General features: G+C 36.4%; 1 protein-coding gene across 4 annotated transcripts in view; it reads right to left on the reverse strand.

Annotated features, from left to right (window-relative positions):
- Positions 1 to 14,735, reverse strand: part of TOX3 (TOX high mobility group box family member 3) — an 81,032-nt gene that overhangs the window by 23,240 nt on the left and 43,057 nt on the right. For all 4 annotated transcript variants that reach the window (XM_062609109.1, XM_062609111.1, XM_062609110.1 and 1 more), the window contains exon 2: positions 2,632 to 2,697. In XM_062609109.1, coding sequence (XP_062465093.1) covers positions 2,632 to 2,697 — 66 coding nt within the window. The remainder of the gene's footprint in view (positions 1 to 2,631; positions 2,698 to 14,735) is intronic.

The raw sequence follows: 14,735 nt of genomic DNA on the forward strand, positions 1-14,735 counted from the left end.
ATAGAACCTGTCAGCTGTCATTATTGGTCTCACACCAGAAATGATGAGGTCCCAGATTCTCCAGTCTGCAGTACTGTAGGAGTCTGCTGAGACTCTACCCATCTCACTCAAACTGCAAAACAGCAGTTTAATTCTGGATGTGAAAGCTGGGCCTGGATTATGGAGACATTTGACTCCCCTGCTGCTATATTACAAAAGGTGTGAATTTTCCTTCCTGTGGACCCTGCAGTTCACAAACACAAAGGATGGATTGGCCAAGAGAAGTGGTTGGCTAATGAACCCTATGGCTGCTTTTGCAGTTATTTTGGCACTAATGTGGTCTAGTAACAGATGCAACTGTAATTTGTGACTCATTTGCTACCCCATTACTGCTTAATGAAATCTAACATATCACATTAACAATACGGATAAACACTCATTCTTGATATGTGGCATTTGGCTGTTTTCATTACCAGTGTAATTAACACTTGAAATATTATTTCAATAAATATTTAAGGTGCTTTAAAATGGGTCCGAGTAATCATGACATGGAGACAGAAAACATAAAGCAAATGTGTGGGTTCTAAGCCTGAATGTGCTCTAGGATTACACTCTTAAGGCATTATTTACAGGAATAAAATAGGCTTCAAGCTCAGCAGTGCTCAGGCCCAAAATCATAGTGAGAAAGCTACATTCACATTAATGTAAAACCACTATAATTAAATAGACTGTAAATGCAGTGATTGCAAAGTTAGGGTCATGATTTAACACTCATATTTTTATTCCTTGGTTCAAGCAAAAAAGTTCAGTGAAATCAGTATTTTTACAGTACATTTGAACCTCTCTTTACCTGACATCTTTATGAGATAGTAATTATAAGAACTGGATTTTTTCTTCCCATCTAACAGAATAACTCCAGGGCAGCTGTATAAATATATAACACAGCTAGACAATAATGCAGTATTTTACTTTGAAAAGTAGCCTTCATCTCAATACTATAGCTTACTACAAATGTAAGAGTAAACTGATGAATATCTGAACATTTTTTAAATATGAATTCAACTCTCACTATATAACTCATCCAAATATATATGTGTTTTTTTTTTAAAAGCATATAATGGACCTAAGATCGAGGATAAAATAGATGTAATTTGAGAAGAAAGCAAGCCCCTTAGTCAAGCAGTCTTGAATCCAAATCGCTGCAGCATTCAGTCTGTAAAAAGGGCCTAAATAGTACGCAATTTGGGATTGCAGTAAGGTGTCGTTATGACCAAAAGATGGTATAACATTTGTGGGATTTATCTTACCAATCACATTTTTTAAAGTTATTAACTTTTCAAATACTTATACTTTTGGTTTTGTTTTTTTTAACTGTGTGCATGGTTAAATGCCATCTGTACTGAAATGTTCGAAACATTTGTTCCTTTTGATAAAAATGCAAATCTGGAGAACTGTTGTATCAACACATAACAGCCAATGTCTGACACGGTGAATTATCACAGCTGGAATTAAATTGTCTCTGAACAGCTGCTGGCAGCAGAGCTTTCATCAATGTTTGATTCAAATGTAGGAAAGAAATTCTACAGAAAGAAACATCATGTTGTCATTACAGATGGGGTTTGTGTTCATTATCACAAATAACAGTGGAGCTAGTGCCAAACAATATTCCCTTATCTAAGCAGTCTTGCTGGGTAAAAAGAGATGGTGACCAGTGAATAAATGATTCTTAAAATACAACTCTTAATTTTAACCTTCGTATTTATTTTTTCAACTTTCTGCTTATTTTTCCCCAAGATCACTTTTTAAAAAGTGCACAAGAATACCCATTTACAACACGTAAAATCAAGGCTGACCAGTCTTCTAAACTTTTTTCATGGTGGAAAGATAATTTATAGCACGCACCCTACATAAATACTTAATTCTTGCTCTCCATATTGCTGTGCACATTACTAGACAGTTCATCTTGCACTTTCCATCCTTCCCTTTGAAATAAGAGCTGTTGGATCTTAGTGATGAGCAAAAGATCTGGAGCTGTGGTCGGTATTAGCATGTTGATAGTCTACTCACTGGCTGTAAGGTAGCACTGCTCTAACAAATACATGGACTGTAATAGCCATCCTTCCTCCTGTTCCCATTCTCAAAGGCAGCAACCAAACACATCACCACCATAACCCAGCCAGGCTCCACCTGCTTAGCACCAGGGTTTTCTCTTGACCCTGGACAGAAGTTCTTTCATGCAGCACATGCACTTCAGGCTACAAAGTTGGGTTTGATTTCCTAACTTATATGTATATTAAGAACCCAAATTAAAATGAATCTATAACAGAAATTAGCCCATTAGTCAGTAATGGCTATTACTAAGCTTGCTTCCAAAGTGTACACCTAGTGTGCTTTTTGTTTCCTTCTAATTTTTTTCATACAGAAAGCAGATTTGTTTCTATTGACATTCTACGTAAGTAACAGCCTTATGGACAGCTAAATTGACTTGTAATGGAGAGCTGTCAGGTTATTTTCTTTCTCATTAAAGTCTTTATTTTGTGCTCCATAAAACACACAGAAATTCAGCACTTCACTCTTCATCTATTCAAAGTCTGTTAAATTATCACAGCAAACAGCAGAATATAAGCATAGATAAAAAAGATAAACATCTACCTCATTTGCAGCAAGAAATGCATTATTCGCTTCTGCCATGTTCATGTAGTTGTTATTGTTTCCAAACTGAAAGAAAAATAAGTATTTGGATTTTAATGAATGCCACCATAAACTTTTCTTTACCCCATCACTGGCATAGGGAAAGTTGAATAAAATCCCAACAAAACCAAAACAGATGAGATGTAATTTTGCAGACGTTCTTTGAAGTCAGAACTAGACTGGATTCAACATTATTATTACCCCAAGTACTGCATCCCAAGTCCGTATTTGGAAGATATCAAAGTGTATCTCTTCAACTTTCTTTGTCCATATAGCAAAACCACCCCACAGACCTAGAGGTGACTCTGCCAGTTAAGTATCCATTAGAAAGAGACTACTCTCCAGAGACATCATTTTGACTCCAAAACATCTTTTGTGATATGCATTATAATATTTATGCAGATGATCATGATCCGGAGAACTGCTGCAGCTAGACGTAGCTGGCATATTACTATTCCAAGTAGACCTGGTTTTAAGAGATGAAGGTCAATAAGGGGAAGAATGAGAATCTGCAGCATTGTTCTTAAAATCCCGTTCTTTGCACAAAATTTAAAAGCCAAACAATCCCCCTTTGTCTACCCTTCATTCCAGTTGCAATCCCACGCCCCCAGTGAACATTAATACCAGAAGATTTCGCAAATCAGAGAAACTGTATCACATTGAGACTTTGAGATCTACCCGGGGTGGAATGGGCTGAGTGCCTACTTGCTCCCACTGAGGTGTAACTCCTCTCACAAACATGATCTGGAAGGATCCTCTCAGATGCCATAGTTTCCTCCAAATTCTCAACTATGAACATTTGTTGCAGAAGATAAGTACTTTTACAGACTGAGCATTGAAGAGAAAGAGATTATCAGCATTTGGTTAACTGGCACTTAGTGTGCCTTATTTCCTTAAACTGCACTTCCAAACAGCAAGTAGTCTGGTAAACTATTCCTGCATGTGCTGCCGGAGCAGGCAAGGGTCTAGCCTGTACTTCAAGGAACACATACGTTATGCAGCTACCACTACAGCGCTAAATCACAGGCTTTAACATTTTCGCATTTCTGCTATCAAGCACAGTCCACACTGTAAAGGTTATCAAATCAGAAAAGTCCCTGTGCTGTCCCTACAATGCCCTGACACATTGTTGCTGCTAAAGCCACACTAAACATTCTTCCCTTAACTCCCACTTTTGATGTCTATAAAGCAAATTTTTCAGGCAGGCTTAGTTTCATCTTGCCAAATTTTGGTGGGCCTGCCCAACCCAACCCAACCCAACAACAGCAAACACCACCACCACCACCCCCAGCATAAGTTCTGCAACAAGTGCATGAGGATGGGTAACCATGAACTTGCACAAGTTGTTCTTTGCAAGCAGAAAACTCTGTTGCATGTCCTGAAAGGAAAACCACTTTGTTCCAGCTCCATTCAGTGCCGCAGTGCTTGTGCCTGACTCTTTTTAGCAGGCAAATGTTTCAGTCCCTGATTCTCTCTGATTCCTCCAGCATCCTAAAGCAGAAGTTCAGAATGATCCTTTCAAGAATGGTTCCTTCTCTGAAAATTCCAAAATCCATTTCTTAAAATAAGAGCAAAAGTTAAAAGGAAAAAAAAAAAAAAAAGCAAACCCACAAAACCCAAAACCAACCAAAAACAAAACAAAAAAAAAAAAAAAAAAAAAAAAACAAAAAAAAAATCCAAACAAAACAAAAAACAACTATAGTGATAAGAGTATGAAAAAAGGAAGATGGACACGAAGAATTGGGGCCTCATGTATGTGATAAATTGCCTGATTGATAAAACAGGACACCAACAAAATCAGAATACAATCATGAAGGAAAAGGAATACTACATGAGACTGCTCATTCTGAAGTATGAAATTCCATTTGTGTGCTTAACATGCTGAATCTTTCAACCTACAACACATGTTAAGCAACAAAGGCCTTAACACAATATGTAGGCTGCCTCATAGCTATTATAACTCTGTTATCCCCAGCTATGCAGATACTCAAGTAATGTCATCCATTTTTAAAAAGCCCAGATGTCACCCATTTTTGGAGATTTAAAAATTCAAGTAAAATTTCACATTCAAATTACTGTTTGGCACATAATGATGTGGAAGGGGGGGATTTGTCACACAAAGACATTAGTACTTCAGCTCACCAGTGAAATCGACAGGCTAGATTTTTCTCATGTCAGTTACTGGCAAACTAAGATTTATATGAAAAGCTCAAAGGGCTTCAACAAAGCTGTTCTTCCTACAGTGACAAAGAAAAAGAAATGAAGTTTTCAAATTATCCCTAAGTGCAAAGGTACAATATGTGTAGCTCTAACGGTGGATAAATAAGTGGGAACAAACTCTCTCCTGTTTTAATGAGCTTAGCATTTTAGGGGCTCCAGTGCCTCAAAATGGCCCTGCAACAGATTTTTACTTTGAAGAGTCAAATTCTACATTATTTTGCTCTACATATATTCCTCACACCACCTGTACTACGTTCTGATTGCCAAGTGGTTTTATTACTTTTTGTCTTATTTAAATAAAACAAAGGGGAAAGTGACAACATAATTTTCCACTTTATTAAGACTATGGAAGCAAATGATGTAAGGAGGAATGTCAAAGCTAAAAGTTACAAGTACATATCCTTTGATTCATTCTGTTCTTGGGCTACAATATTTAATACCCTATTGGGCATGACTCAAGCACTGATGTCAGAACCTGGCATATTTAAGGCTTTTGTTAGTATGGATAATGACTAATATTTAAATTCATTTTTTTGTTTCTGAAGTAGAAATCCATCGAAGGCATACAATTATCTGTGAGTATTTCTAAGATTAAACTTCCTTATTACCTAATGGTACCTATAACAACAAAGAAAATAAAATGGTTATTATCTTAAGGACCTAAACAATTCAAAAAACAAATTAAGCTTAGAGTGAAATAAGAACTGGGTTAGAAATCCTCTTCTGAACAGTTAGTCTGCGAATGTAATTACTGAAGAAACTACAGCTAATCAGCTGTGAATTGTATCCATTAATTAGTATTTGCCCTGGAGAAATGAGAAAAATCAGTAACAATGTTAACACTGCAATGCACTGATGAGTACTGAAACACAGGGCCCTCAGCATTTAGTCAAGCAGGTGGCTCCAATGGTCCAAGTAATTTAAAAAGCTCTCACCTGAAGTGCAGAGCTGGAATTACAAAGCACTTCTCGCATATCTTTGTATCTATATAAGGCTATAATTAATGGCTTTTAATTTAGAAACACTTTGTGATCAGCTGGGAACAGTTATAAATCATTTTAAATAGAACAAGGGGTTCTTGTCTATTTTAGTAAGATAATTTGGGAAAGATGTTTTTTGTGGAATGACTCTTGTTGCAGTCAACATTCTTCTCCATTTATTTTCTAAAGGATCTCTTGCTCAGGCCCCTCATAAACATCCTAGAGCATTTCTATAGTTGACAGCAGGCATTCAAATCAAAGGTGAGATTCAGCAATTGGGTCTGCCCAGATATACTACTGTGGGGTCCCACCTGTTGGATTTTCCTGGAACAGAAAAAAAGAACAAAAGAAAGAATGAAAGAACGAAAGAAAGGGAAGGAAGGAAGGAAGGGAAGGAAGGAAGGAAAGGAAGGAAAGGAGGGAAAGGAAGGAAAGGAAGGAAAGGAAGGGAGATGCAGCTCCTAGTCCTGCTATCTTTTGTTTTCATGCTGGCATTGGGATGCTTTGCCAATCACACAGCCATTGAAGTTAGCACAGTTTTGCATAACCTTTTGCATCTAAAGATCTCAGGGCACACTTGCTCTGTTACAACAAAAAGCATAAAATCTTTCCAGCTTCCTCTGGCAACACATACCATTGCCTTACAAACTGTTGTTTGTTTCCTTTGGTTTCAAGAGTTTGCACTCCATCTCAAGGTTTGATGAATACATTAAGCATGAGTACCACAACAGCAAACCAACGGAAACCACAGGCATATCCTGATTTCATAAAATGAACAGCAAACAAACAAAACCAGTTCTGAACTTGTTGTGAATCACAGCTTTCATTCTTCATGTAAATCATTGCATTAATACTACAACAACTCAGTCCTCTAGTCTTCCATGCTGCAAAGGCACTTGAATCTTGGACCTACTGAAATCCATGTCCAAGAAATGAAGACTGTAATGAGAGACTGGATGTTTGCTTACCAATACCTTGTATAAGGTATGTCAGGAAAATTGGTTATTTCTATAACGCTTATTGAAGCTCTTCTCTTGGTTTTGACTACTAAACTTGAAGCGCAACATCTAGCTTTATTCATCTCTTCTAGGAAGAGTGCATATTTGCAAAGGTAATAGAAATTCATGTCCTCTATTCCTTCACCAATGCATGCCCTAACACCCAATCAACTCCTGCCCAGGACTGGGGATATAAAACACGTAGCACAGCCCCACTTCTAGAGACTGCATGTTTTCATAGATCAAACCTCCCTGGACAGATGCTATGATTCCTGTTTGCAAATCAAGGGATCAGCCACTTTGAATCAGCATAGCACAGTGCTACTCGAGTCTTCAAGCCACCCTCTGCACTCAAAAGAACCTACTAATTGGTTGGTTATGAAAGCTGAGGCAGATGAACAGCTTATTTGAAGAAAAGTCTCTCTTGGCAGTTTGGGCTCGGGTAAAAAACAGTGATTAAATGCCCACAGTCTGAATTCCTACTGAGAAAGAAAATTTCAGAACATCTCAAAAGGTTAAGCAGTGGTTACTCTCTGGGCTCTTCTTTTCCAACTGTGATGAGTCAAAAACCACAGCAAGAAATAAAACAAGCAAAGGAAAAGTTTACACCACAAAGCCATAATATCAAAAACAGTATAAAAAGTAAACCAAATAACTAATTTTAAAGGTATTATGGACACACAGAGTAATATTTTAAACCTATAAAAGTTAATGGGAATTTTGCTACTCATTTTAATGGAGAAATTATTTTACTTGCAACATTCAATCATTACTATTTATTAAAAATTCCTAGATTTCTGTCCTTAAACCAACCCAATTGTGATGTAACTCTAATGTGAAAAACATTAGCAGTCACATCCATTATTCATTTCCTAAAAAGTGCAAATACCAAAATACATTAGTAACTTAAAACCAGACATAGAGGAGCCCAGACTTTTATCTGAGAATCTCCTTGAAACAAAAATGAATTTTTAAAATACTGACATTTTTATGCGTAACAGTAAATTTCAATTTACCAGGCAAACAGATTTTCTAAATATTATTTTATAATATTGTTATTTAATTTAATAGTGCAACCACAAGGAAGAAAAAAAAAACCACATTGGAAGGGTTACTGTTCCAGCACGGAATACCACCAAAATTATGGAATGTGAATGTCCCAAATGAAAAAGTCAAACCAAATATATATCCATAACAGGAATGAAACACATTTTATAATCTTCTCTTAACTAATCCAGAGACCTACATTTTGCTTAAAAGGAATGATTGCAATCCTGTATCCAAACATTACTTAGCATCTGAGAATAAATAAAAAAAAAATTTATAGAGTTATTACTGAACCCACTCCCTGCACCTTTGTTTTTTGAAGAAAGCCCTACCCCAATCCTTACTGCATAACACAATTAAGGCTTTGTTATCATAACACTAACAGTCCTTTCGTAATTACTACTTAACTTTTAGGCCAAATACATTTAAAGTTTCTCAGGATAGCATCTCCATACAAAATTCTCACTGGCTTTATGCTGAACTGCTGCCTGCAGAACTAGCTCCAAACTAGCTCTGTCACAAAACTACATATCCGCTTGTGTGTGTACTTTAGGCAGTTGCACACCCAAATTTTATTCTTTCTGATGCCAATTTATTGCTTATATTTTATGGCAGCCTCAACTGATCACACTTCCAGTTCCTGCAATAAAATTAGAAGCCGTATTTTTTAAAATACAGCCATTAATAAAATCATTCTTTTATGGTGTGAGCTTGCTCATTAGTTTTATATAGGATAATATCTACTTGCACAAATACATATTATGGCAAGGATCTCAGTTCTATCTTCATATTTGGCGAATTAATTCCTCTGAGGTTACACTATCCTTACGAGTAAAAAGAGAGATAACGATCCCAAAAGATGTAATTACAGACCAAAACTAAATTACTTTGCAGGTTTAAGTACTGTATCTTAATAATTTCACCAGAGAACATCTTCACTGCATTTGGGCAGATTTGATTTTGCTGCCTGACCAATAATTACAGCTCTGGCAAATACAAAGTCTGATAAGGACATCAATTAAGAATGAGCATTGTGTTATTAAAAAAAAAAAAAAATCATCATGTTCACAGCCTGAGTGAATGAAATGCCAAATTAAATTAACGGAGATTGCTAAATCTAGCTGGCTGGTGGGGAACCATGCAGAAAGTGGGACAGCACAGACAATAAACTGTCTGTAATTAAAAGATGAGAAGCTGGACTAATGCTACTTCAGCCTGATTACTCCAAACAAAACAATATACTCTAAAATTATTCTGGCAACAGAAGTAGAAGGAGTGGGAGGAGGCCTGGCAGAGGGGGCTTTTTCTTGAATAGTCTCAACTACCCCCACCTATGAACAGTGGCGTCCTCACAAGATGTATTAAATTAAATATTGGGAATTTCCTCATCAGGAAACAGAATTTATTTTCTCAATGAACATAAAAATAACAGAAGAGAATTCTCCAATCATTTCTGTGCTAGATGGATATCGAGCTGATCTCTGTAGAAGCTTTAAAGTATGATGTGTTCATAGCAAGAGTAGAGCGTTCTTTTCTGGAAAAGCAGGTCCTTCATGACAGTTTCAATGTTTATGATTTCATATTATTTTATAAAATGTAAGTATTCTATTTTATTTTTTACTAGAAACAACAAGGCAGATTTTAGTAGATGGTTGATGGAGGGAAAACCACTAAAGTTGTTAGAGACTTATATTGTTACAGGTTAATGAAGCATCTTTTGAAACCTGAATTTTAATACCTTGTAAATAAAGAAGTAATTTTAGCCCAGAATGAATGCAAAATGGTACCTGTGATTTTGACACTACATAGCTACCTACGGAAATTTCTGCACCCCTCTGGCAGGATGCTAACATTGTAGAAGAAACAGCACCCACTGCCAGGCATAAGAAGTATTATTTACTATAGACAACATGCAGCTATTGGAGGTTAAGAATTGCATCACTGAGAATAAAGGAGGTGAAGAGTTGGAGCAGATGCAGTTAAAAGGCCATCTGGGTCAGTCTTTGACCAAATGTCAGTATGCAGATTATCCCAGTTACATCAAAGATCAAACAGCTATGCATGTGTGCACACAAGGGTATGGATACATACACAGAGGTAATGCTTTTGTCAGCAAAAGATAAACATTTTGAAGAATTTCATTAAGTACTGGACCACTAGGTAACATGTATTATATATGCCAAGTTTATACTTGAGTCTTTCCCTTCATATTCTTACAGCAAATTTTCAGTTAGTGATTATGAGAGCATAGTACAATAGAAATCAGCTTTCTGAGACAGATTACAGTATTATTCTTCTTTTCAGTAGATAATATCTTGTGGAAGGGGATTCATTTCCGGCTAAGTTTTGCCTACTAATTTTCTAGGAGAGATCTTCATGTATGCATGAAAAACTACACAGGAAGTGTTAGCCTTGGTGACTTTAGACACCAAAACTTACTACACAACAGTTATTTCTCTCAATTTCTTCCACATCTAACACACTGTATCAGGATCCTGCAATACTGAGGAGGAAACTCTGGCCCCATTGAAAACAAAAGGAGTTCCTATTTGGGATTTCTCACCAGAAAGCTTAATTTGCTTAAGAACACATCACTGATGAGCAACAGGCCAACAGACAGGAGCACAAAATGCTAAAATAAATGTGTAAGTAAGCACCCAGTTCTGCCGCCACATCACGAATGCTGAGTTTTAGGCAAAAGAATAATCTCATCAGTGGTTTATTAATTATTGAATCTGTACGTAAGACCTGTACAATAATATATTTGATAGTCTTTTGACATTTAAAATCTTAAAGGCCTTTAATTCAGGGGACCATTTAGATTCCAACGTTTGAGTCTTAAACATCTGCCACACTAATTGTTGTACATGTGTTTCTATACATGTGTCTATGCATGTACATATGTATACACACATACTCTTTGCTGAGAGACAAAAAAATCTCAGTGGGATAAAATACCTGAGCAAGACGCTAAAGAAAAACAGACACTGATATTTTATTCATATATCCTCAGATCTCCATCAGACACACTGCCTTCAGATAGTACAGACTTAAAAGTTTTAGGAAAACAATTAGAATGAAACATTTGAAGTTACTTTAAAAGCTTTCAGCCAGCAAATAAAAACTTCGACAATAACAATAAAAAGCACTGACTTAATCTCTCTGATTCCAGCCAAAATCTTTATTATGAACTCCTTCAGTGAATTCCATGGCCAAATCTGTAACTGAATGATATTTTGCAAAATGTGATACTGTGTGAGTCTTAGAATAGTAATGAAATGATTATTTAATGGTCTCATGTTAGACATTTTCAGATCTCTTAAGGGTACAGTCTATAAAAGCTTTTACAAGCAAGAAGTAACTTTGTAGGCATATGCAGTGTATTATTCCATTGACTGACAGTTGACTCAATTCAATGTATGTCAGATTTTTAATGCTACTTTTTCCATATTTAAATGCTTAAATACTAAAAGGTGTTCCAAAGTGTAGTCCTGGTAGAAATATTTATACAAGTTTAAGGTGTTACAAAGTTAGCCTGATTATTGAAAGTTCTCTCCAAGATAAATATACTAAGTATTTTCCTGTCACTTGCTCAAAGAGTTTCAATTTACCATTTTGGCTCTCTGTAGACAAGAATGATTTTCCATTCTTCCTACATTACCTTCAATGGTAGTAAAATGGAGAACCAAACATGGATTCTAGGTATATTCTGCACCCACCTACATATACTAAGACTACTTTTCCTGTATACAAGGCTAATACAAATATAAGACCAACCCACTAAGTTTCACATAAAAAAAGACTCCACAAGATCTGCAGATGTTACTTCAAAAAGTTCTGAAGTAAATTTGCTATCATCACACCCTGTTGTTGCCTGAAGCTTAAAATAGATGAAAGGACCAAATGTTAAGATAAACACATTCAGTAACAAAGCCAAGGAGAGGCCACTGTAGTTCAAGTATTTGTTTAAAAATATATGAATATTTAAAGAACACGTTTTCTTTCTTTGCTTTCTAACCTAGAGAAATTTGCAGTGATGAACTATGAAATTATTTTTATGATCGCACTCATGAGTGTTGCTGGAATAAACCAGACATAAATGTCGTAAAAGAAATGTGTTGCTAAAACACAGAAAGAACATACTTGTATGTAAGCTTATGTATTTTTTTCTACAACTTTTTGGATTCTGCAGGAGAAAGGTCTTCTCAAATACGCAGTTTCACAGCATCCATTCAATGTATGTACTTTACAAGGTACGTCTCTAAATAGCTCAAATTCTGTGCAAGATTTTACTTCCCATGGCATCAGAGGACAGATGCCAGTTAAACTATGCTTTTTTTCCCCAACCGCTTTAAAGCGTAAAGCACAATTCCTCCCTTTCCATAGCCCTGTGAGAGAGCTGAAATGTCTCTATTCTCCATGACATTTAGCAAGTGGATTACGATCAACAGCCTTTCAGAATAGCTTCAATACATACACATGGTACTGCAAAATAACTTTCAAGAAAGACCCAAAACAAATCATTCTGGGGCTGCCAATCTACCTTCTCACGCCCCCCACCCCCCCACCCGGAGCTGATACAAGCACCAATGCCAGCACTTCGTGCCACAGCTGGAGTCCACCAGCTTGTGCCCTGCTTAGGGACAGGAGTCCTCTAGCACACATGGGACCTGAAAGCCAGTGAGGTCCTGAACTAGAGCAGCACCATGACCCCTCCTGTCCTAATACACCGAGGTCAGTATTAAGGGCTCTTCTTTAATTGCCCTCAGCATGGGTATAAGACAACTATACACCTCTATTCAAGCATGCTTTTACCCTCAGCAGTTTATTTTTAACTGCTGTAAGGGATATTTTCATAATTTTTAAGGGGCAAAAATGCATAAATATAGAACTGTTTTCACCATATAAACATTTCTGTTTCACTTTCCTCTTCAAGGCATTAAGTTCATACAACCAAGGTGTTAATCATGTCTACCCCCACCTTTCATTTTATGTAAACTGTCTAACCATTGAATCGAAGTATTTCTTAACATAATGACAGCATTTTCTTCTTAGAATCCCAAGAAACAGTTTTATATCACTATATCCAAGATTACTGTAACATTTTCTCACACGAACTTAAAGTGATGTGATTATACTGCAATTGGGCTGTAAGTAGCTTTTCTTGAAATCTTGTTTCAAATTTCACTCACTCCAGCAAAAATTGTAAATTCCATTCTAGACTGTGATTCAGCTTTACTACACCAGCAAATTATATTGAGTTTTAAATATCAAATTGATAGAGAAAGGGTGAAGCAGATGTAGACATTTTATAATAATCATAATGGAGGAGCAGTCAAGACACTTTCAGGCTAAAATCAGCACATATGTAAAATCTTAAATATCCCAACTCTCAGTCATGTTTCTGTGGGTTTCTGTGATTTTTTCTGAAATCAAATACTTTTCACTTTGGAAATACTAATCATAATTTAATAAAAAAATTACCTTATTTTAAAAGTTTATATTAACTCTACTTCATTATATGTAAGGCAGTACGAAGCAAGCTGTCTACTTCAAAAACAGCCTGTAGGATGTAATACTACTTCTATTACACATACATCTGAATGAGAAACAGAGAAAAGCCCCGCAAAATACACCAGCTCCAGAGCCGGAGTCAGGGATGATTACCCTCAAGCAAAGCTCTAAGCTGCAGCATACAATAAGCAATGCCCTTCTATGTGGGAAGATCAGGAAAGCACAGATGAGGCTCCAGGATTTCATATGCTGTCCTAGTAAGAACAGGGGTTGTATAAGAAAATGACTGACAGGCACAAGATTTGGGAATTTTCCTCAGATTAAGACATTCTTCAATTTGGGAAAACTATCCTGTCAATTTAATACACATTTATAGATGCATTTTGGAAACAGGCACATCACTTCCTCCAGTTTCTTTATCTTACACCAACCTTAAACCTGGAGGATTTATCCAGGATTTTTTGTTGGGGCTGGATTACAAATCCCATAGCAGGGAGGTCTCTGAGGAGTCTTCAGCAACAACTAACTTTATTTAAACATGCAAGATTGACTTGGATGCAATGCCCTGCAATAACAGTGGAAGAGAATTAAACTTGAGAGTGGAATAATCCCTCATGCTAGCTTGTATTCCTGACTTATACCACTGAGACTAATCAGGCTTAATTTATGTATCTTTAACTTCCCACTGTTTTATTCCAACCCAAAAGCAACATCTCGGACAGTAGAAACTTTATTTTGTAGATGAGTAACCAACTTTAATTGCATGGCTACAGCCTAGCATCTTCACTTAATTGGGTCACTGTATTTCTTTTTGTAAGTGGGCACAGAAATTACTTCTGCTATTGATTGCAGCCCCTGAGGTTCTGCTGAGAGTTGAGGACACACAAGTGGTACACAGCAAATTCTATTTGTCACGAGTGAAACGAAGAGTTTCACTCAAAAACTTCACTCTATGAAAAAGTAAAAAACTCTATGAAATTCCTGATGCTAAAATTGTGAAATCTTCTATTGAACAAAACAACACTAGTTAGTTAAGAAAAAACAAGGTGCTCTGTTTATAATCTCATTTTAAATTCAACCCGACCCATAGCCTCACACGTGCAGGGCTAGAAATGTGTAGCAAATTATGAAAGTCAGGCCCCTCAAGTTTTCAGGTGATCTTTAGCACTGATGCTTCAAAATACTAATGACTAATTAGTGTGAGAATGAAGTGCATATTAAAAAGCACACCACAGATCTCAGTAATGTAATTTTTCCTCATAATTTTCAGATGCCGTAAAAAATAACAATATTTTTTAATGTAAAA

This window comes from Pezoporus occidentalis, unplaced genomic scaffold, assembly GCF_034315485.1.
Source record: "Pezoporus occidentalis ecotype Australia unplaced genomic scaffold, CSIRO_AGI_Poc_V1 ctg135, whole genome shotgun sequence".
Lineage (NCBI taxonomy): Eukaryota > Metazoa > Chordata > Aves > Psittaciformes > Psittacidae > Pezoporus > Pezoporus occidentalis.